Genomic DNA, 22,004 nt, shown 5'->3' on the forward strand with positions numbered 1-22,004 from the left:
AATTAAATAAAATATTAGATACAAAGAGGAGTTATTCAAAGTAGCAAGCGTGAAGATTGAAAACAGTTTAGAATTCAGCAAAAGGAGGATCATGAAACTTTCAAAATCTTCTATAAGAAATGGAGACAAATGTAGGTCCCTTACAGTTCAAAACAGAAGTATTTGTAACAGACAACAAAAAAAGGCAGAATAATTAAGCAACTACTTCAATTTTGTCTTCATGGAGACAGATACAAATAACTGTCCAGAAATGCTAAGGAATCAGGGTAGAGAAGGAGAAATTGAAGGAAATTAGTATTACTAAAAAAAAGTTAGAAAAATTAATGGGATTGAAAGCTAATAAATCCCTAAGGCCTGATAATCTACATCCCAGGCTACTAAAGGTGGCAGCCATGGAAATAGTGATGTGCTGGTTGTCATCTTCCAGAATTCTCCAGGAACACCCGACTGTGAATATAATCGCAGTAGAGGGGCAGTCGGGCTGGACGACACCCTCAGTTGCCACTGCCTGGATCTGTCAATGGCAAATTTGGCCAGGCCCAGGAGCAGGTCCTTCTCCTTTCCTGCCCCCCTCCGCACCATGTGCCCGTAGATCAGAAACATGGAACTGAAGTGCAAACAAAACATCAGTGAAAGGTACTTTAAAAAACAAAAAAAAAGAGTGTGCAATCTCAAACAACTTTCCGTAGACATGGTCCACGGACTCACAAAACGCAAAAAGGACAGGTTTCTTGGGAGTACGTGAACCGAAACATCTCATGATTGTATGGAATTGCTGCGTACAACACCCTCCACTCCAGGCCCTTAATGTTAAGGGAGAGAGCCACAAAGGGTGAATGGGACTTGATGACAATGCAGGCAGTAGAGTTTGGAATGAGCTTATGTTCACAATGTGTGTAAGGAAAGGGATCAGCCAGACCACATTGGAACAGTCAAGTCTAGAGGTAACAAGAAATGGCTGCGAGTTCCTGCAACAAGCTGGGTTAAGATTGGTGATGTAACTGAGCTGGAAGTAAGCAGTCAGGTTGACTGTGAGGATACTGATTGGAAAGCTCAGTCTAAGATCAAATCAAATTGTCTGCTTCAGCCTCAGACCATGAGAAGGTAGAATGATAGAGTTGGTGAGTTGTTATATTGTGGCAATATAGACAAGGTGTTATTTTCTGAATGTGTAGTCATTGAACCTGTGAACTTTGCAACTCCTGTAGTCAGGTTAAGCTTTAGTAACATGGTGTATGCCCAAACAGATGCGCTGCCAACAGATCCCCTCTAGGTCAAGCAATCATGAACATTTTCATGTCCCACAAGAAATTTGTTTTTGATGGAATGAGCCTAAACTGTCTATATTTCCGACATGTAGATGATATGCTCACAATCTGTAGTCACAGGAAAGGATTTCCTTGTACATCTTAAAGCATTCCATACCATACACAAATTAATTTCTCAGATGGAGCATTTAGACAGGCTCCCTTTCCACAACATGCTCATTGAGAAATGGACCTACTCAGCCACAATTGTTTACTGAAAGCCAGCTTTCACTGATCAGAATAAACATTCTATAAAATTGGCCTTATTAACAATCTTGTGAACAGGGCCTTAGCTATTTGCTCACTTTGCAAGCTTGATAAAGGAATAGAATGCACCAAAGCTATCATGTCAGACAATAGCTATCATTGTTCACTGTGTATTGTGTAAACTTTCAGATGTGGAAAATGCCAGATCTACCTCCTTATTTTATAAGGACAAAATGTTACAAAAAAAAATTGAATGACAGGTTAAACACATCATTCCCCCCGCAATTGTGAAGTAGCTATGCAAGTGATATTTTCCACAAACAGGGTTCTGCTTAAGTCCAAACTGATGTTCCATCTACTACACTATTCAGCAGAGCAGTGCCTGGATTTTCATGCCTGTGTGATGCCTGGTACATAGGCTGTATGTGCCAGCAATTGGCTATTCGAATCAACCAGTGTGTTCCTTCAGTTCTTCATTATAGGCAGGCTTTTCAACATTTTCAAGATATTTCAGACATTTTCAAAACCCAAAACAAAATGTCTACTGTTAGATGTGATTCCATGCTTGGATGCATGAATAGCTATAATAACAACTAATTTAAGACTACTAATTGACAACTACTAATTAACAACTAATTGAGCTCATAACATGACTTACTTATGCTTACTAGAAGTGACATACATCTATCCACAGAAACCTGTTTTCTGCAAACTAAAGGAATATGTTCAGGCCTTGCACCTTTTTTGAAATATCTGGGAACTTGGGAAACTAATAGTTAACTGTTGCTTTCCATGTGGTAAACTGTAGGCCAATCAGAGTTGACATGCTAATCAATCAGCACCCCTTTATCTTGTACTTAAATTGTTGTGATCAATTTGGCATTGTGTTTATCTTGAAAACATAGAAACTAGAAGCAGGAGTAGGCCATTTGGCCCTTCGAGCCTGCTCCACCATTCATTTTGATCATGGCTGATCCTCAAATTCAATATCCTGATTCCACCCTGCACCCACTTCACCCCCAACCCCTGCATATATCTTGATCCCTTCAGCCCAAAGAACTATATCTAATTTTTTCTTGAAATCAGACAACATTTTGGCTTCAACTACTTTCTTTGATAGTGAATTCCACACATTCACCACCCTCTGTGTGGATAAATTTATCCTCACCTCAGTTCTAAGTTTACCCCTTATCCTCAAACTATGGCTCCATAGTTCTGGACTCCCCCATAATTGGGAACATTTTTTCTGAATCTCCCTCTGTCTAACCATGCTAGAATTTTATAAGTTTCTATGAGATCCCCCTCACCCTTTTAAACTCCAGTGAACATAATCCTAATCGACTTAGTCTCTCCTGATATGGTAGTCCAGTCATCCCAGGAATCAGCCTAGTAAACCTTTGTTGTATTCCCTCTGTAGCAAGGACATCCTTCCTCCGATAAGGACACCAAAACTGCACACAATACTCCAGGTATGGCCTCACCAACCCCCTGTACAATTTCAGCAAAACATTCCTGTCCCTAAATTCAAACCCTCTTGCTATGTCGGCCAACATACCATTTGCCTTCTTTACTGCCTGCTGTACCCGCGTGTGTGCTTTTAGCGACTGATGCATGAAGACTCCAAGGTCTTGCTGAATATCCACCTCCCTCAATTTATACCCATTCAAGTAATAATCTATCTTCCTATTATTGCTACCAAAGGGGATAACCTCACATTTATCCACATTATACTGTATCTTCCATGCAGACGCTCACACATTTAGCCTGTCCAAATCATGCTTAAGCATCTCTGCATCCTCCTCAAAGTTCACCCTCTGATCCAACTTTGTAGCATCTGCAGATTTGGAGATAATCCATTCAGTTCCCTCCTCCAAATATATTGTGAACAATGGGGCCCAGCACAGATCCTTAGAGAACCTCACTAATCACTTACTGCCAATCAGAAAAAGACCCATTTATGCCAACTCTTTACTTCCTATCTGCCAACTAGCTTTCTATCCATCTCAAGTTATTACCTGAAATCCCATGCGCTTTAACTTTGCACAGTAGAATTTTACATGAGACCTTGTCGAAAACCTTCTGAAGGTTGAAATAAACCACATATACTGGTTCTCCTTGGTCAACTGTACTAGTGACAGCTTCAAAAAAATTCCAATAGATTTGTCAAATATGATTTCCCTTTTGTAAATCCATGTTGACTTTGTCTGATTATACCATTACCTTCCAAATGCTGAGTTATGGAATCTTTGATAATACACTTTAGCTACATCCCTAGTTCTAATTTTAAACTCACTGGTTCTCTGTTTTCTCTCTATCTCCAATTTTGAGTAATGGGCTTACACCACCCACCGTCCAATCTGCAGGAACTATTCCAAAGGCCAAAAAATTTTGGCAAATAACCAATAGATCTACTATTTCCAGGGCTATTTCCTTACGTATTCTGAGATGAAGATTATCAGGACATGGAGATTTATCCACCTTCAATCCCAACAATTTCCCCAATCCATTTCTCTACTAATGCGGATTTCCTTCAGCTCCTCACTAAAACGTGTTTCTCTCAGCAATTCTGGTATATTATTCATGTCTTCCTTTGTGAAGGTACAAATTTAATTCCCCTTTATGAATTCGCCTGTTTCTGATTGTAAGAGGTGGCATTCTTTTTTTGTCAATCTTTTTCGCTTCACATATCTACAGAAACTTTTATAGTAAGCTGGGATCAAGTGAATCTCTTGAAGAGTATAGGGGAGTTCGATTCCCGGCTCGGGTCACTGTCAGTGTGGAGTTTGTACATCCTCCTCGTGTCTGCGTGGGTTTCTTCTGGGTACTCCAGTTTCCTCCCACAGTCCAAAGATGTGCAGCTTAGATTGATTGGCCAGGCTAAAATTGCCCTTAGTGTCCTGAGATGCATAGGTTAGAGGGATTAGTGGGTAAAATATGTAGGGATATGGGTGTAGAACCTGGGTGGGATTGTGTTTGGTGCAGGCTCGATGGGCCTCTTTCTGCACTGTGGGTCCTATCATTCTTTATATGATAGGGGGCATAGGAATAGAGTTAAGAGAGAAATCAGGAGGGCAAAAAAGGGACTGGAAATTGTTTTAGCAGATAAGGCAAAGGAGAATCCAGAGAACTTTTACAAATACATAAAGGGCAAAAAAGTAACAAGGGAGAGAGTCGGACCTCTTAAGGAGCAACAAGGTCATCTATTTCCGGGTCCACAAGAGATGGGTAAGATCCTAAATGAGTATTTCTCATCAGTATTTACTGTTGAGAAAAGCATGGAATTTATGGAATTTGGGGAAATAAATGTTGATGTCTTGAGGAATGTACATATTACAGAGAAGGAGGTGCTGAAAGTCTTAAAGCGCATCAAGCTAGATAAATCTGTGGGACCTGATGAGTTGTATCCCAGGACGTCGTGGGAAGCTAAGGAGAAAATTGTGGGTCCCTTAGCCGAGATATTTGAATCATCAATAGTCACGGGTGAGGTGCCTGCAGATTGGAGAGTGGCAAATGTTGTGCCTTTGTTTAAAAAGGACTGCAGGGAAAAGCCTGGGAACTACAGGCCATTGGGCCTCACATCTATGGTGGGTAAATTGTTGGAAGGTATTTTGAGAGATAGGATCTACAGACATTTAGAAATGCAAGAACTGCTTAGGGACAGTCAGCATAGCTTTCTGAGTGAAAAATCATATCTCGTAAATTTAATTGAGTTTTTTCAAGGGGTAACCAAGAAGGTAGATGAGGGCAGTGCAGTTGATGTTGTCTACATGGACTTTAGCAAGCTCTTTGACAAGATACCGCATGTAGGTTGTTGCATAAAGTTAAATCTCAAGGGATCCGTGGTGAGTTATCGAAATAGGCACAAAATTGGCTTCTTGACGGAAGCCAGAGGATGGATGTAGAAAGTTGCTTTTCAAACTGGAGGCCTGTGACCAGCGAAGTGCCTCAGGGATCAATGTTTGGCCCACTGTTATTTGTCATTTATACTAATGATTTGGATGAGAATATAAGGGACATGGTTAGTAAGTTTACAGATGACACCAAGATTTGTGGCATGGTGGACAGTGAGGAAGGTTATCTCCAATTGCAATGGGATCTTGATCAATTAGACCAGTGGGCTGATGAATGGCAGATGGAGTTTAATTTAGACAAATACAAGGCAATGCATTTTGATAGATTGAACCAGGACAGGACTTACTCAGTTAATGGTAGGGCACTGGGGAGAGTTACAGAACAAAGAGATCTAGGGGTACATGTTCATAGCTCCTTGAAAGTGGACAAAGTGATGAAGAAGGCATTTAGCAAGCTTGGTTTCATCGTTAAGAACATTGAATACAGGAGTTGGGATGACTTGTTAAAGTTGTACAAGACATTGGAAAGGCCAGGCTTGGAATACTGTGTGCAGTTCTGGTGACCCTATTATAGAAAGGATATTATTAAACTAGAAAGAGTGCAGAAAAGATCTACTAGGATGGTTCCGGGACTTGATGGATTGAGTTATAAGGAGGGGCTAAATAGACTGGGACTTTTGTCTTTGAAGCATAGGAGGCTGAGGGGTGACCTTATAGAGGTCTATAAAATAATGAGGGGCATAGACAAGGTAGATAGTCAATATCTTATCCCAAAGGTAGGGGAGTCTAAAACTAGAGGGCATAGGTTTAAGGTGAGAGGGGAGAGATACAAAAATGTCCAGAGGGGCAATTTTTTCACACAGAGGGTGGTGAGTGTCTAGAACAAGCTGGCAGAGGTAGTAGTAGAGGCGGGTACAATTTCATATTTTAAAAAGCATTTAGATAGTTACATGGGTACAATGGGTATAGAGGGATATGGGCCAAATGCAGGCAATTGGGATTAGTTTAGGGGTTTTAAAAAAAGGGCAGCATGGACACGTTGGGCCGAAGGGCCTGTTTCCATGCTGTAAACCTCTATGACTATTACTCTAAGTTTCTATGTTTCCTGCTAGCTTACTTTCATACTTCATATTTCCCTTCTTAAATCAGTCTATTGGTCTTCTTTTGCTGAACTTTAAACTGCTGCCAATCTTCAGGCCTACTGCTTGACAAAAAAGTCTCCCATATTATGGTCACTCATCCCTAAGGATTCTCTCAACTAGATTGTCAATTAGTCCTTTCTCATTGTACAACACCCAGTCCAAGATGGCCTGCTCCCTTCCTTGTTGGTTCCTCAACATATTGCTCAGAAAACAAAGAACAAAGAAAATACAGCACAGGAAACAGGCCCTTCGGCCCTCCAAGCCTGCGCTGCTCATTGGTCCAACTAGACCATTCGTTTGTATCCCTCCATTCCCAGTCTGTTCATGTGGCTATCCAGATAAGTCTTAAACGATCCTGGTGTGTCCACCTCCACCACCCTGCTTGGCAGTGCATTCCAGGCCCCCACCACCCTCTGTAAAATATGTCCGTCTGATATCTGAGTTAAACCTTGCCCCCTTCACCTTGAGCCTGTGAGCCCTCATGATCGTCACCTCCAACCTGGGAAAAAGCTTCCCACTGTTCACCCTATCTATGTCCTTCATAATTTTATACACCTCTATTAGGTCGCCCCTCATTCTCCATTTTTCCAGGGAGAACAACCCCAGTTTACCCAATCTCTCCTCATAGCTAAGACACTCCATAGCAGGCAACATCCTGGTAAACCTTTTCTGTACTCTCTCCAAAGCCTCCATGTCCTTCTGGTAGTGTGGCGATCAGAACTGGACGCAGTATTCCAAATGTGGCCTAACCAATGTTCTATACAGCTGTAACATCAGTCGCCAACTTTTATACTCTATGCCCCATCCTATTAAGGTCATGAAGTGGATATGCGGCGTTGAACTGGAGTAAACACAGTAAAAAGCCTGACAACACCAGGTTTAAGTCCAACCAATTTATTTGATAGTAAACTCACTTGCTTTCAAGGTTTCCCTCTTCATCAGGTGACGAAGAGGGAACCTCAAAAGCTTGTGAGCTTACTATCAAATAAATTGGTTGGACTTAAACCTGGTGTTGTCAGACTTTTTACCGTCCTATAAAGGCAAGCATACCATCTTCACCACCTTCTCCACCTGTGGTGCCACTTTCAAGGATCTGTGGACTTGCACACCCAGGTCCCTCTGTGCGTCTATACTCTTGATGGTTCTGCCATTTATTGTATAGCTCCCCCTTACATTAGTTCTACCAAAATGCATCACTTCGCATTTACCTGGATTAAATTCCATCTGCCATTTCTCTGCCCAATTTTCCAGCCTATCTATATCCTGCTGTATTCTCTGACAATGCTCATCGCTATCTGCAATTCCAGCAATCTTTGTGTCATCCTCAAACTTACCGATCACACCAGTTACACCTTCCAAATCACATATATATATATATCAAACAGCAGAGGTCCCAGTACAGATCCCTGTGGAACACCACTAGTCACAGATCTTCAACCGGAAAAAGACCCCTCTACTGCCTATGCTCTGTCTTCTGTGGCCAAGCCAGTTCTCCACCCATCTCGCCACTTCACTTTTTATCCCATGAGATTTAACCTTTTGCACCAACCTGCCATGAGGGACTTTGCCAAATGCTTTACTAAAATCCATATAGACAACCTTCCCTTGTCAATTGTTTTTGTCACCTCCTCATGTTGCAGGGATGGGAAGAAATGGAAGAATGGGAGTAGTGAGGCAGTGAATCAGTTAATTGCCGAAAGGAAGTGGAAATTTCCTGAGCGATTATTGTGCAGCCACTGCCTGGGGATTTCCAGGGGGTCTCCAGGTTTATCTTCGAGGATACCCTTGGGGTATGACCACCAGGAAACTACCCTTGTGTAGAAGTATCAAAGTATGGCTTCAATCAAAGCTCCTCCACTCCGGGATTAATGCTGGCTTCCTATTTTTGAATATCATTTGAAGTGCTACTGCATGGTAGCAAAGTCAAGCCAGAAAGTAATTTTGTCTCGCACACAAATGAGTAATGTGGTCTCTGAAATTCAGTGTCAGTGTGATGCCAAGTATGTAGGCAGTACATCCCAAAGGTTGGTGGATTGTATCAAACTACAGGGCCTTTCCGTTGTTGGATCTGTGGGTAGTGAAGAGAATTGTCAGAGGATACAGCAAGATATAGACTGGTTGGAGACTTGGACGATGGCAGATGGAGTTTAATCTGGACAAACGTGAGGTAATGCATTTTGGAAGTCCAATGAATGTAGGAATTAAACAGTAAATGGTAGAACCCTTAGGTGTATTGACAGGCAGAGAGATCTGGGTATACAGGTCCACCAATCACTGAAAGTGGCAACTCAGGTGGATAAGGGAGTCAAGAAATTAGATGGCATGCTTGCCTTCATCAGTCACAACATTGAGTATAAAAATCGGCAGGTCACGCTGCAGTTGTACAGAACCTTAGTTCAGGTCTCATTCGACACACTAGGACGTGGATGCTTGAAGAGGGTACAGAAGGGGTTTACCAGGATGTTGCTTGATCTGGAGGGTATTATCTATGAGGAGAGGTTGGATAAACTCAGTTTGTTCTCACTGAACAACAGAGGTTGAGGGGTGAACAAGATTGAAAGTGGCTTGGACAGAATGGATAGTCAGATGCTCTTTCCTAGGATAGAAAAGTCAAGTGCTAGGGCTTATAGGTTTAACGTGTGTGAGGAAAAGTTTAGTGGAGATGTGTGAGGCAACTTTTTACACAGATGGTGGTGAATGCCTGGAACGCTCTGCCTGGGAAAGTGGTGGGAGAGGTACATAGCAGCATTTAAGGGACATCTGGGCGGATACGCGAATAGGATGGGAATGAAAGGATATGGATTTTGTAAGTGCACACAGTTTTAGTTTAGGCAGGCATCATGATCGGCACAGGCTTGAAGAGCCGCAGGGCTTGTTCCTGTGCTGTATTTTTCTCTTTTTTTTGTTCTTTCTTTGTTCAACGGCAAGGTACAGACCATACAATAAGACCATTCTTGCAAAACTCAAAAAACTGTATCTAACATTAGATACGATTCCATGACTGAATAACATTTGTTAAATAATCCTCAGTGCGCTAAGAATTATGCTGACAACCAATTTAAAATTGTCAGTGAGTTTACAGTGTGATGCATGTGTGTGTACTGGAAGCTTTAATACCAAGGGCCCTGTTCTTTGTAGACAGAAGGAACAAGTACAGACATTACTTCTGTTTCAACTAAGTGACAGCTATTTGCTGGTTCATTCTTCAGGAAAATGCCTAAATCAATCAGAGTTAAATTGCCTGGTTTAAATTTCAAACAATGCTTGTCAGTTAACTGTCAGTCACCTGGTACATCTCCACGATAACACTTCTAGCAATAAGAGTCTACTCGTCAACCAATCTGCACTTTCTTCTCATAGTGACAGGATAAATTGTTACTTTCCTCTTATATTAATATTCTTGAAGTGTCCTGATGAGTACAAGACAAAAAGCTTTGACATACCTTATTTTTCAGCAACACTCAAGTTCTGTACTGTCAAACAATTATTTCTTTCATTTGATTGTGAACTGGTGGAATTCGAATGTTGAGTTATTGCTTCATTGGCACATATCTGTTCTTACCCCCCTCCCCACCCCCACTTTCCCCCCAGGTGAGTTTAATGTTAAGGAAGAGGAACATACAGAACAGCGACTGGAGGTTATGGCAGCAGTTCCCCACCACAGGTTCCAGGCCAAAACATATGACAATGATATCGCAGTTCTGGTATTGAAGAATCCTATGCAATTCAATGAAAATGTCATCCCAATCTGCCTGCCCCAGAGAGAATTTGCAGACACGGTCTTGATGAAAATGCGGAATGCTTTAATCAGTGGTTGGGGCCGTGTCTTTGACCACGGAATGACAGCCGACAAGCTCCAACGATTGACGGTGCCGTACGTCGATCGGACAAAGTGCATTGAGTCCAGCAAGTATGCTGTGTCTCAGAACATGTTCTGTGCTGGATACAAGGATGAGAGCAAAGACGCCTGCCAAGGGGATAGTGGTGGGCCCCATGTCACCAAATTCAAGAACACCTGGTTCTTGACTGGCATTGTGAGCTGGGGAGAAGGATGTGGACAGAAGGGAAAATATGGCATCTACACAAAGGTGTCCCGGTATATCAGATGGCTCCGAACGGTTATGAGAGAAATGTCTCATAATAGTAACAGGAACATAACCTCAACTACAGTTCAGAAATGAATGTCATAACCTTAAAAAACAAAGAGCACACACCTTACAAGAATGCAAATGAGTGACACAATTAGACCCACTCCCCATACAATGCAACAACACATCATTGTTGAAATAATCCTTGCATTAATAGAACATAAAGACCAAATTCAGGATACATTGATCCCACATGATCTTAGTTACACCAATTGATCTGAGAATTACCCAAAGGTTATCTACCTTAGCCCAGTATTTGTGCTTGTAATAATAGTGAAATTGTCAGTGCTCAGCGTTATGTGCAGAAGTCACAGCAACTTCTACTCTTTGTGAATGTGAAATTAAAAATGGGTATTGGAGAGTTGATGCTGGCAATATGTTGATCTTCCACAAAGTGTGCTATTTCAGTTTTTACAGAGTTGCATGATGCATGATCACGCACTTAAAAAAAAAATCTTTGAACTGTTAACCCTTACAAAATAAAACAGAGTTCTGGCAGTACGCAATATCAAACTTACTGGCATTAACTTTATGACCAGAAATATTAATTTTACAAGTGTGGGGTTCTATTCTTTCCATTCTGTGATAAAAGATGTATGATTTCAAAAATAATAAAAGTTAATTTTTTAAGAATTGTTTGCGATATTTCATTTTCCAACTTGATCCCATTGGTATTGGAACAGAGCTGGAAAATAAAAGAGTGAGATGAGTGAGACTGAGAGCCGCGCTGGAAGGATAAAAAAAAACATATGGAATGAGACAGAATGGGGGCGGGAGGATAAAAGAGTGAGAAAGAGCAAGAGTGAGAGCGGAGCTGGGAGGATAAACGGTGAGAAAGAACAGATGGAGAGTGGAGCTGGGAGAAAAAAAAAGAACAAGTAAGAGTGAAACCGAGAGTGGAGCCGAGACGATAAAAGAGCTAGAAAGGGCAAGACTGAGAGCGGAGCCGGGAGAACAAAAGAGCAAGACAGAGAGGAGCTGGCAGGAGAATAGAGCGAGAAAGAATGAGACTGAGAGCAGAGCTGCAAGGATAGCCTTCCAGGATGCAGATGTTTTAAGCGGGGTAGAGGGGGATGTAAAAGGGGTGGGGGAGTTGCACTACTGGTTAAGGAGAATATCACAGCTGTATATGGGAGGACATCTTGGAGGGAGGGCTCATGGGTAGAGCTCAGGAATAGGAAGGATGTAGTCACAAAGTTATGGGTTTACCATAGGCCACACAACTGTCAGTGAGAGATAGAGAAACAGATTTTGACCAGATGTAAAAGTAACAGGGCTGTTGTGGCAGGAGGTTTTAACTTCCCCTATATTGACTGGGACTCACAGTGCTAAGGACATGGATGGAGTAGAGTTTGTAAGGAGCATCATGAGGGCTTCTTCAAACACAATGTAGCTAATCCAACTACGGAAGGGGCCATACTGGACCTGGTTTTGGGGAATGAGCCTGGCCAGGTGGTTGATGTTTCAGTAGGGGAGCAGTTCGGGAACAATTCAGTAAGTTTTAAGGTACTGATGGATAAAGGTAACTGTAGTCCTCAAGTTCATGGCTAAATTGGGGGAGGCTAATTACAACAATATTAGGCAGGAACTGAAGAATGTAGATTGGGGGCAGATGTTTAGGGGCAAATCAATATCCGGTTTCCTCCCACACCCCAAAGATGTGCTGTTAGGCTGATTGGCAGGAATAAATTGTCCCTAAATCAGTTTCCCTCAATCTGGATGGCCATAAAACATTAGATAGGGGTCATGGGTAGAGAGGTGGACTGGTGGTGTTGAGATGGCAGCGTGGGCTCATTGGGCCGAAGGGCCTGTTTCCCTGGCTGATTTTGTTCTTTGTTCTTTGGTATGTAGGGGGGTTTCAAGTGTAAGTTGATAGGGATTCAGGACCGGCACATTCCTGTAAGGATGAAAGATAAGTATGACAACTTTTGGGAACCTTGGATAATTAGAGATATTGTGAGCCCAGTCAAAGAGAAAAAGTAGGCATTGGTCAAGACTAGGAGGCTGGGAACACACGAAGCAAGTGTGGAATACAAGGAAAGTAGAAAGAAACTTAAGCAAGAAGTAAGGAGGCCTAAAAGAGGTCACGAAAAAGCATTGGCCAGCAGGATCAAGGAAAATCCCAAGACTTTTTATACTTATATAAAGAGCAAGAGGGTAGCCAAGGAGAGGGTTGGCCCATTCAAGAACAAGGGAGAGAATCTATGTGTGGAGCCAGCAGAAATGGATAAGGCATTAAATGAGTATTTTGCTTCAGTCTTCACCAAAGAACTTGGTGTTTGATGAGTCTGGGAAAGGATGTGTAGATAGTTTGAGTCATGTTGAGATTAAAAAGGAGGAGACATTGCGGTTCTTGTGAAATATTAAGGTAGACAAGTCCCCAGGGCTTGATGGGATATACCTCAGGATACTGACAGAGGCAAAGGAGGAAGTTGCTGGGGCCTTGAGAGAAATCTTTGTATCCTCACTGGCTTTAGGGGAGATACATACAGTAAGAGGTCTCACAACACCAGGTTAAAGTCCAGGACTTTAGCCTGGTGTTGTGAGACTCCTTACTGTGTTTACCCTAGTCCAATGCTGGCATCTCCATACGCAAGGAAGGTCCCAGATGATTGGGGAATAGCCAACGTTGTTCTTTTGTTTAAGAAGGGTAGCAAGAATAATCCAGGTAATTACAGATGATGAATGGGATGGATAGGATAGAGGTGGAGAGACTCTTCCCGCTCAAAAAAGACAGTAGGACTAGGGGGCACAGCCTCAAGATAAAGGGGAGGCGGTTTAGAACAGAGTTGAGGAGGAACTTCTTCACTCAAAGGGTGGTGAATCTCTGGAATTCTCTGCCCGCTGAAGTGGTGGAGGCTGCCTCGCTAAATATTTTTAAGAAGCGGGTTGATGGGTTTTTGATAAGAGAGGGGATTAAGGGTTATGGGGAGAGGGCGGGAAAGTGGAACTGAGCCACAACAGATCAGCCATGATCTTATTGAATGGCGGGGCAGGCTCGAAGGGCTAGATGGCCTACTCCTGCTCCTATTTCTTATGTTCTTATGTTCTTATGAGCCTGACATCAATGGTAGGGAAATCATTGGAGATGATTCTTCGAGATAGGATTCATTCCCAATTGGAAATAAGTGGATGTATTAGTGAGAGGCAACATGATTTTGTGAAGGGGAGGTCGTGTCTTACTAACTTGATTGAGTTTTCGAGGAAGTGACGAAGATGATTGATGAGGGTAGGGCAGTGGATGTTGTCAACATGGACTTCACTAAGGCCTTTGACAAGGTCCCTCATGACAGACTGGTGCAGAACATGAAGTCGCACGGGATCAGAGATGAGCTGGGAAGGTGGATACAAAACTGGCTCAGTCAAGAAGACAGACGGTAGCAGTGGGAGGGTGTGTTTCTGAATGGAGGGCTGTGACAGGTGGTGTTCTTCAGGGATCAGTGCTGGGACCTTTGCTCTTTGTAATATGTATAAATGATTTGGAGGAAAATGTAACTGGATTGATCAGTAAGTTTGCAGATGACACAAAGGCTGGTGGATTTGCGGATAGCGATGAGGACCATCAGAGGATACAGCAGAATATAGATCAGTTGGAGACTTGGGCGGAGAGATGGCAGATGGAGTTTAATCCGGACAAATGTGAGGTAATGCATCTTGGAAGGTCGAATACAGTTAGGAAATATCCAGTAAATGACAGAACCCTTAAGAGTATTGATAGGCAGAGGGATCTGGGTGTACAGGTACACAGGTCACTGAAAGTGGCAATGCAGGTGGAGAAGGTAGTCAAGAAGTGCATGCTTGCCTTCATCGGCCGTGGGATTGAGTTTAAAAATTGACAAGTTATGTTGCAGCTTTGTAGAATTTTAGTTAGGCTAAACTTGGAATATGGTGTTCAATTCTGTTTGCCACACATCCAGAAGGATGTGGAGGTTTTGGAGAGGTTACAGAAAAGATTTATCAGGATGTTGCCTGAAATGGAGGGCATTAGCTATGAGGAGAGGTTGGAGAAACTTGGTTTATTGTCACTGGAACGACGGAGGTTGAGGGACAATCTGATAGAAGTCTACAAAATTATGAGGGGCACGGGGCAGCACGGTAGCATAGCAGTTAGCACTGCTGCTTCACAGCTCCAGGGACCTGGATTCAATTCCCGGCTTGGGTCACTGCCTGGTTGGAGTTTGCACATTGTCCTCATGTCTGCGTGGGGTTTCCTTTGGGTGCTCCGGTTTCCTCCAACAGTCCAAAGATGTGCTGGTTAGGTTGATTGGCCATGCTAAAATTGCCTCCTGAGATGCGTAGATTAGAGGGATTAGCAGGTAAAATATGTAGGGATATAGGAGTAGGGCCTGAGTGGGATTGTAGTCGGTGCAGACTCAATGGGCCAAATGGCCTCTTTCTGCACTGTAGCGTTTCTATGATTATAAGACAGAGTGGATAGTCAGAAGCTTTTTCCAGGGTGGAAAAGTCAATTATAAGGGGTTGTAAGTTTAAGGTGTGAGGGGCAAGATTTAAATGAGATGAATGAGGCAACATTTTTACAAGAGGGTGATGCATGCCTGGAACTCATTGCTGGGGGAGGTAGTGGAAGCAGATATGATGGTGACTTTTAAGGGGCATATTGACAAATATATGAATAGAATGGGAATAGAGGGACATGGTCCCCGGAAGGGCAGGGTGTTTCAGTTAAGTCAGGCAGCATGGTCAGTGCAGGCTTGGAGGGCCAAAGGGCCTGTTTCTGTACTATAATTTCCTTTGCTCTTTGTTCTCATTTCTTTGTTCATTGATTAAAAGCAAGACTGAGAGCGGAGACGGGTGAATAAAAAAGTGAGACTGACGGCAGGGTTGGCAGGATAAAAGAGTGAGAAAGAGCAAGACTGAGAGCTGAGCCAGGAGGACAAAAGAATGAGAAGGAGCGTGACTGAGAGTTGACCCAGGAGGATTAACAGTGAGGAAGAACAGACTGAGAGCAGAGCGGGGAGGATAATAGAGTGAGAAAAAGCGAGACTGAGAGTGGAGCCAGTACTATAAAAGAGCTAGAAAGGCCAAGACTGAGAGCAGAGGTAGAGAGTAAAAGAGCGAGAACGAGCAAGACTGAGAGTGGAGCAGCTGGGAGAACAAGACAGCAAGACTGAGATCAGAACCGGGAGAAAAAAAGAGCAAGACTGAGAGAGAAGCCGGTAGGAGAGTGAGAAAGACCGAGACTGAGAGCAGAGTTGGGAGGGTAATAGAGCGAGAAAGTGTGAGAATGAGAGTGGAGCCAGGAGGATAATAGAGTCAGAAAAAGTGAGACTGAGAGTGGAGCTGCGTAGGTAATAGAGTGAGAAATAGCGAGAAAGAGAAAGATTAAAAGTGGAGCTGGGAGGATAAAAGAGCAAGATGGAGAGTAGAGTCACCAGAATAAAAGAATGAGAAAGAGTGAGACTGAGAGTGGAGCTTGGACGATAGAAGAGTGAGAAAGAACAAGAATGAGAGTAAAGTTGGTAGAATAAAAGAGTGAGAACATAGAACATAGAACATAGAACATTACAGCACAGAACAGGCCCTTCGGCCCACGATGTTGCGCCGACCAGTTACAAAAACAATGACCCACTAGCCTATACCAATCCCTTTTCGTCCATAAACCTATCCAGAGATCTCTTAAACGCCCCCAAACTAGACACATTTACAACTGCAGCAGGCAGGGCATTCCAATCCCTCACCACCCGCTGGGTAAAGAACCTACCCCTGACATCCGTCCTGGAGCGAGACTGAGAGCAGAGCTGCAACAATAAAAGAGTGAAAAAGAGCAATACTGAGAACAGAGCCAGGAGGGTAAAAAGCAAGAAAGAACAGAATGAGAATGGAGTGGGGAGGACAATAGAGCGTGAAAGAGCGAGACTGAGAGCGGAGCAGTGATGATAAAAGAGTGAGATTGCAGCCAGCAGGACAAAAGAATGAGAAAAAGCAAACTGAGAGCAGAGCTGGGAGAATAAAAGAATGAGAAAGAACAAGACTGACAACGGAGCTGGGAGGAAAAAGAGTAAGAGCGAGACTGAGAGCAGAACTGGGAGCATAAAACTGTAAGAAAGAGTGAGACTGAGAGCGGAGCAGGCAGAATAAAAGAGTGAGAAAGAACAAGATTGAGAGTGGTTTCGGCATGAAAAAGTGTGAGAAAACAAAACTGAGAAGGGAATGGGGAAGATAAAAGAGTGAGAATGGGAGCGGAGCCAGGAATGTAAAACAATAACAAAGGGCAGGCTCAGAGGGAGGACAAATCAATGAGAAAGACGAGACTGAGAGTGGAACCGGGTGAACAAAAGATCAAGACTGAGAGAGGAGCCAACAGGAGAATAGAATGAGATGGAGAGCTGAGCTGCCAGGATAAAAGAGTAAAAAAGAGCAAGACAGAAAGTGGAGCTTGGAACAAAAAGGGTGAGAAGGAATGAGACTAAGGGTGGACCCAGGAGCATAAAGTAGTGAGAAAGAACGAGACTGAGAGCAGAGCTGGGAGGATGAAAGAGTGAGAAAGACTGGGACTGAGAGCAGAGCTAGTGCATAGAAGAGTGAGACTGACAGAGCCAGGGAGAGTAAGAAAAACAGTGACAGTGCGAAACAGCGACAGTGCGAAACAGTGAGAGAGAAACAGTGAGAGAAAAAGCAAGAGAGAGAAACAGTGAGAGAAAAAGCAAGAGAGAAAAACAGTGAAAGAGAAACAGTGAAAGAGAAACAGCGGGAGAGAATCAGAGAAGGAAACAGTGAGAGACAGAAATGGCGAGCGAGAGAAACAGCAAACGAGGATAACAGAGAGCAAGAGAAAAAACAAGAGAGAGAAACAGCGAGAGAGAGAAACAGCAGGAGAAACAGCAAGAGAGAAACAATGAGAGCGAAAATAAGTGAGTGACAGAAACAGCGAGAGAGGAACAGCAAGAGAGAGAAAGAGCGAGTAAGAGAAACAGTCAGACAGAGAAACAGTGAGAGAGAGAGAAGCAGCAAGAAAGAGAAGCAGCGAGACAGCGAGAAACAGTGAAACAGAGAAACAGTGACAGAGAAACAGTAAGAAACGAAACAGCGAGAGAAACAGCAAGCAAGGATAACAGCGAGTGAGGCTAACAGAGAGAGAACAGCGAGAGAGAAACAACGAGAGAGAGAAACAGTGAGAGAGAGAAACAGCGAGAGAGAGAAACAGCGAGAGAGAAACAGCGAGAGAGAGAAACAGCGAGAGAGAGAAACAGCGAGAGAGAAACAGCGAGAGAGAGAAACAGCGAGAGAGAGAAACAGCGAGAGAGAGAAACAGCGAGAGAGAAACAGCGAGAGAGAGAAACAGTGAGAGAGAGAAACAGCGAGAGAGAGAAACAGCGAGAGAGAGAAACAGCGAGAGAGAGAAACAGTGAGAGAGAGAAACAGCGAGAGAGAGAAACAGCGAGAGAGAGAAACAGCGAGAGAGAGAAACAGCGAGAGAGAGAAACAGTGAGAGAGAGAAACAGCGAGAGAGAAACAGCGAGAGAGAGAAACAGCGAGAGAGAGAAACAGCGAGAGAGAAACAGCGAGAGAGAAACAGCGAGAGAGAGAAACAGTGAGAGAGAGAAACAGCGAGAGAGAAACAGCGAGAGAGAGAAACAGTGAGAGAGAGAAACAGCGAGAGAGAAACAGCGAGAGAGAGAAACAGTGAGAGAGAGAAACAGCGAGAGAGAGAAACAGTGAGAGAGAGAAACAGTGAGAGAGAGAAACAGCGAGAGAGAGAAACAGCGAGAGAGAAACAGTGAGAGATAGAAATGGCAAGAGAAACAGCAAGAGAGAAACTATGAGAGCAAAAATAAGTGAGTAAGAGAAACAGTGAGAGAGGAACAGCAAGAGGGAGAAACTGCGAGAGAGAGAAAGAGCGAGCAAGAGAAACAGTCAGACAGAGAAACAGTGAGAAAGAGAGAAGCAGCGAGAAAGGGAAACAGCAAGACAAAGAGAAACAGCAAGAAGGAGAGAAACAGCAAGAGGGAGACAGAAGAGCAAGCAATAGAGAGAATCAGTGACAGAGAGAAACAGCGAGAGAGGAAAACAGGGAGAAAGAGAAACGAGAGAGAGAGAACCTAGAAGAGAGTAACAGCGAGCGAGGGAAACAGCGAACTAGGATAACAGCGAGAAACAGAAAGAACAAGAGAAAGAAACAGCGAAAGACAGAAACAGCGAATGAGGGAAAGAGCGAAAAAAGATAACAATGAGAATGAGAAAAAACAAGAGAGAGAAAAAGTGAGAAAGAGAAACAGCAAGAGACAGTGTGGTGGAGAAAAAAATCATAAAGATGGATACCTGGAATAAAATAGCTGCCCGGCACATGAAGGGTTAAAAGACATTAAGCAGGCACTGACTTTTAATGCAGGCAATTACTTGAAATTTAAACATACAGGACAGGCAGTTATTTGAATTAAACAAGGGAACAAATACTACAGGAAGCCAGGGACCTTAAAGATAAAGACATTCAATGGGGTCTGATAGAGAGATTAGCCACGAGTGGGAACGGGAATACATAAATGCAGGAAAACCAATTACTGTATGAATAGACTGAGACCAAGTAATTGATAAAGAAGAAATGTATCCATTCATGGAACAATGCGATATTAAAATGCTCATGTCTGTATCTGTCTATAACAATGGGTTAAATGATCATTCACCTACTTGATTACAACGATGTGTTAATGATGTCCGCTCCATCTATTGTGTAAAAGGTACAAAGGTGGACTGTCCCTATTGTATCATTGAGAGAAGGTAGCTGCCCAGTACTGCGGAATACCAGTGCCTTTTCTCCACGAAGCTTCATTAAATAAAACTGTATTGTTGCATCTCCAGTCTGACTCCAAAGTGGTAATTTCCCACAAGAACAGCGAGAGAGGGAAACAGTGAGAGAGAAACAGCGAGAGAAACAGTGAGAGAAACAGCAAGCGAAGATAACAGCAAGTGAGGCAAACAGACAGAGAGAAAAACAGCGAGAGACAAACAGCGAGAGAGAGAAACAGCGAAAGAGAAACAGTGAGAGAGAATCAGTGAGAGACGGAAACAGTGAGACAGAGAAACGGCGAGCAAGGGAAACAGCGGGCGAGGATAACAGTGAGAAAGAGATAAACAAGACAGAGAAAAAGCGAGAGGGACAAACAGCGAGCAAGAGATATAGTGAGAGAAAGAAAGAGCGGGAGAAACAGTGAGAGAGAAAAACAGCTAGAGTGAGAATAAGTGAGTGAGAGAAACAGCAAAAGAGGGAAACAGCGAGAGAGAGAAACAACGAGAGAGAGGGAACCTGCAAGAGAGAAACAGTGAGTGAGTGAAACAGCGATTGAGGATAACAGCGAGAAGGAGAAAAAACTAGAGAGAGAGAAACAGCAAAAAAGAGAAACAAGAGAGAAACAGCAAAGGACAGAAACAGTGAGAGAAACAGTGAGAGAGAAATAGCAAGAGAGAGAAAAGGCAAGAGAGAGAAACAGTGAGTGAGGGAAACAGCAAAAGGGAGAAACAGTGAGAGAGAAATAGTGAGAAAAAGAAACAGCGAGAGAGAGAAAAACAGCAAGAGAATGAAAATGGTAAAATTGGGCCCAGTGTCCTGAGATGCAGAGGTTAGAGGGATTAGTGGGTAAATACGTAGGAATATGGGGATAGTTCCTGGATGGGATTGTGGTCGGTGCAGACTCAATGGGCCGAATGGCCTCTCTGTGTTCTGTAGGTCTTCTAAGTGCTGATTCTAGGCGTAGTACAGATCCGACTTAGAAATCCGCTTTCAGGTGCCCCCATACGTACTGGGCCATCTCCAGTCAGATTCGTGCCGTGGGAGGGGCTTAGCGTTGCCGGAACGATCGGAGCTCTGAACTACTCATGCACAGTTAGAAAAAAATTGGAAAAAGCACGCCCGTTTCAAATCGCTCCCGAGCCACAGAAAGCAGAGAAAGCAGCCGAGGAGAGAAAGTGTGAGTGAGGGTGTATCCAGGGGGTGAGGTGGGGTGGGGGGGCCACTGAGGCAGGTAAGACATATCTCGGTGGTGGTGGGGTGCGGTGGCAGATGGATCTCTGGTGGGGGAGCAAATGGATCCATGGTGCGGGGAGGGGGGGGGGGCGGAATGGGGTCCATTGCCACTCTGTGGGCGATCGGTGAGGGGGAGGGGGACAGGGGTGGCGATCGGTTTGGGTAGTGGGTGGGTGGTTAAGGGGGACACACATACATCACTGGCTCCCTTATCCACTTCCCCACTACCCAGATCGAACACTACCCATGCCCTCCTCCCCTCCCACCAATCACCCACAGAGTGGCAGCGGACCCCCCTGCCCCCCACCAAAGATCCATCTGCCCCCCCCCCTCAAGGAGATCCATCTCCCCCCCCCCCGCCCCCAACAGTGATCCATCTGACCCGCTTCCCTCCCTCTCCCCAGCAAGACAATGATCTGGCCTCACTCCCCCACTCCCATGACAACGAACTTGCCGCACTCCCTCCCCCCGTCCCCCCAGAGAGTGGTCTGGCCTCACTGCCCCTCCTCTCCAGAATAACATCTGACCCGCCTCCTGCCCCCTCAGCACCAGAGAATGATAAGCTCTCCCCCCAGAATGGTGAGGGAGGGAGAGAGATAGAGGAGCCAGACCCCGAGACCTCTGTGTACCTTCCCCCGTGGGAGTTTACCATTGAATCCAAAACCTTCCCTCAATGGCAAACCAGTGATGGTGGAGTTAAAATGGGGAATGGAATACAAGGACTACTTGGGATCAGTCGATGGATATATGAACATGCAGCTGGCCAACACAGGAGAATATATTGATGGTGCTTTAGCGGGTCACCTTGGCGAAGTTTTAATAAGGTGTAACAATGTCCTGTACATCTGAGGATTTGAAGAAGAGGAAGAAGATGGAGAAGTGAGAGAATAACATTCTTCCACATTGAAAAATAAAAATGTGTAGAATTTTTGAGTACATTTTAAATATTCAGCCTTTCGAATACACTGTATTTGGATTTGCACTGACTAGGTCAGGTGTTTGTTCTGTGCTGCAAAGTGTAGATGACAAACCATAATTTATTTGCAGACACCTGCTCCAGTTTGACTCGGAATATGTTCAAATGTGAATTCAGGTGTAAGTTGAACCAATAAAACTAGTTTTCGATCTGAAAAATAGACACCGATCAGCCTTTCCCCCCCCGCCCCCGTCAGAGATACATCTGACCTGCCTCCACCCCCACCCCCGCCCCCACCCCCACACTGATCTGAGTCAGAGAGCCGCTGGAATCACCGAACGCGCTCTTCAGAGGCTGGAGCGCCCGACTCAGACTTTTATTCAGCAGGCCCCTAAAAGCGCAGTTCAAAGAACAAAAAACAGCCTGGGAAACTGGCCCTTCGGCCCAACGAGCC

At 43.9% G+C, this 22,004-nt stretch overlaps 1 protein-coding gene and 1 pseudogene across 1 annotated transcript in view; both read left to right on the plus strand.

Annotated features, from left to right (window-relative positions):
- LOC145352997 (coagulation factor X-like) overlaps window positions 1-10,688 on the plus strand; it is an 87,223-nt gene extending 76,535 nt beyond the window's left edge. The window contains exon 8 of the mRNA XM_080203310.1: window positions 10,099-10,688. Within this exon, the coding sequence (XP_080059436.1) occupies window positions 10,099-10,688 (590 nt within the window). The remainder of the gene's footprint in view (window positions 1-10,098) is intronic.
- A 10,633-nt stretch (window positions 10,689-21,321) lies between these two features.
- Window positions 21,322-21,483, plus strand: LOC145352998 (small nuclear ribonucleoprotein F pseudogene; annotated as a pseudogene).
- The last annotated feature ends 521 nt before the right edge of the window (window positions 21,484-22,004 follow it).

Source organism: Carcharhinus amblyrhynchos, chromosome 15 (assembly GCF_965287045.1).
Source record: "Carcharhinus amblyrhynchos chromosome 15, sCarAmb.v2.hapA, whole genome shotgun sequence".
Taxonomy (NCBI): Eukaryota; Metazoa; Chordata; class Chondrichthyes; order Carcharhiniformes; family Carcharhinidae; genus Carcharhinus; species Carcharhinus amblyrhynchos.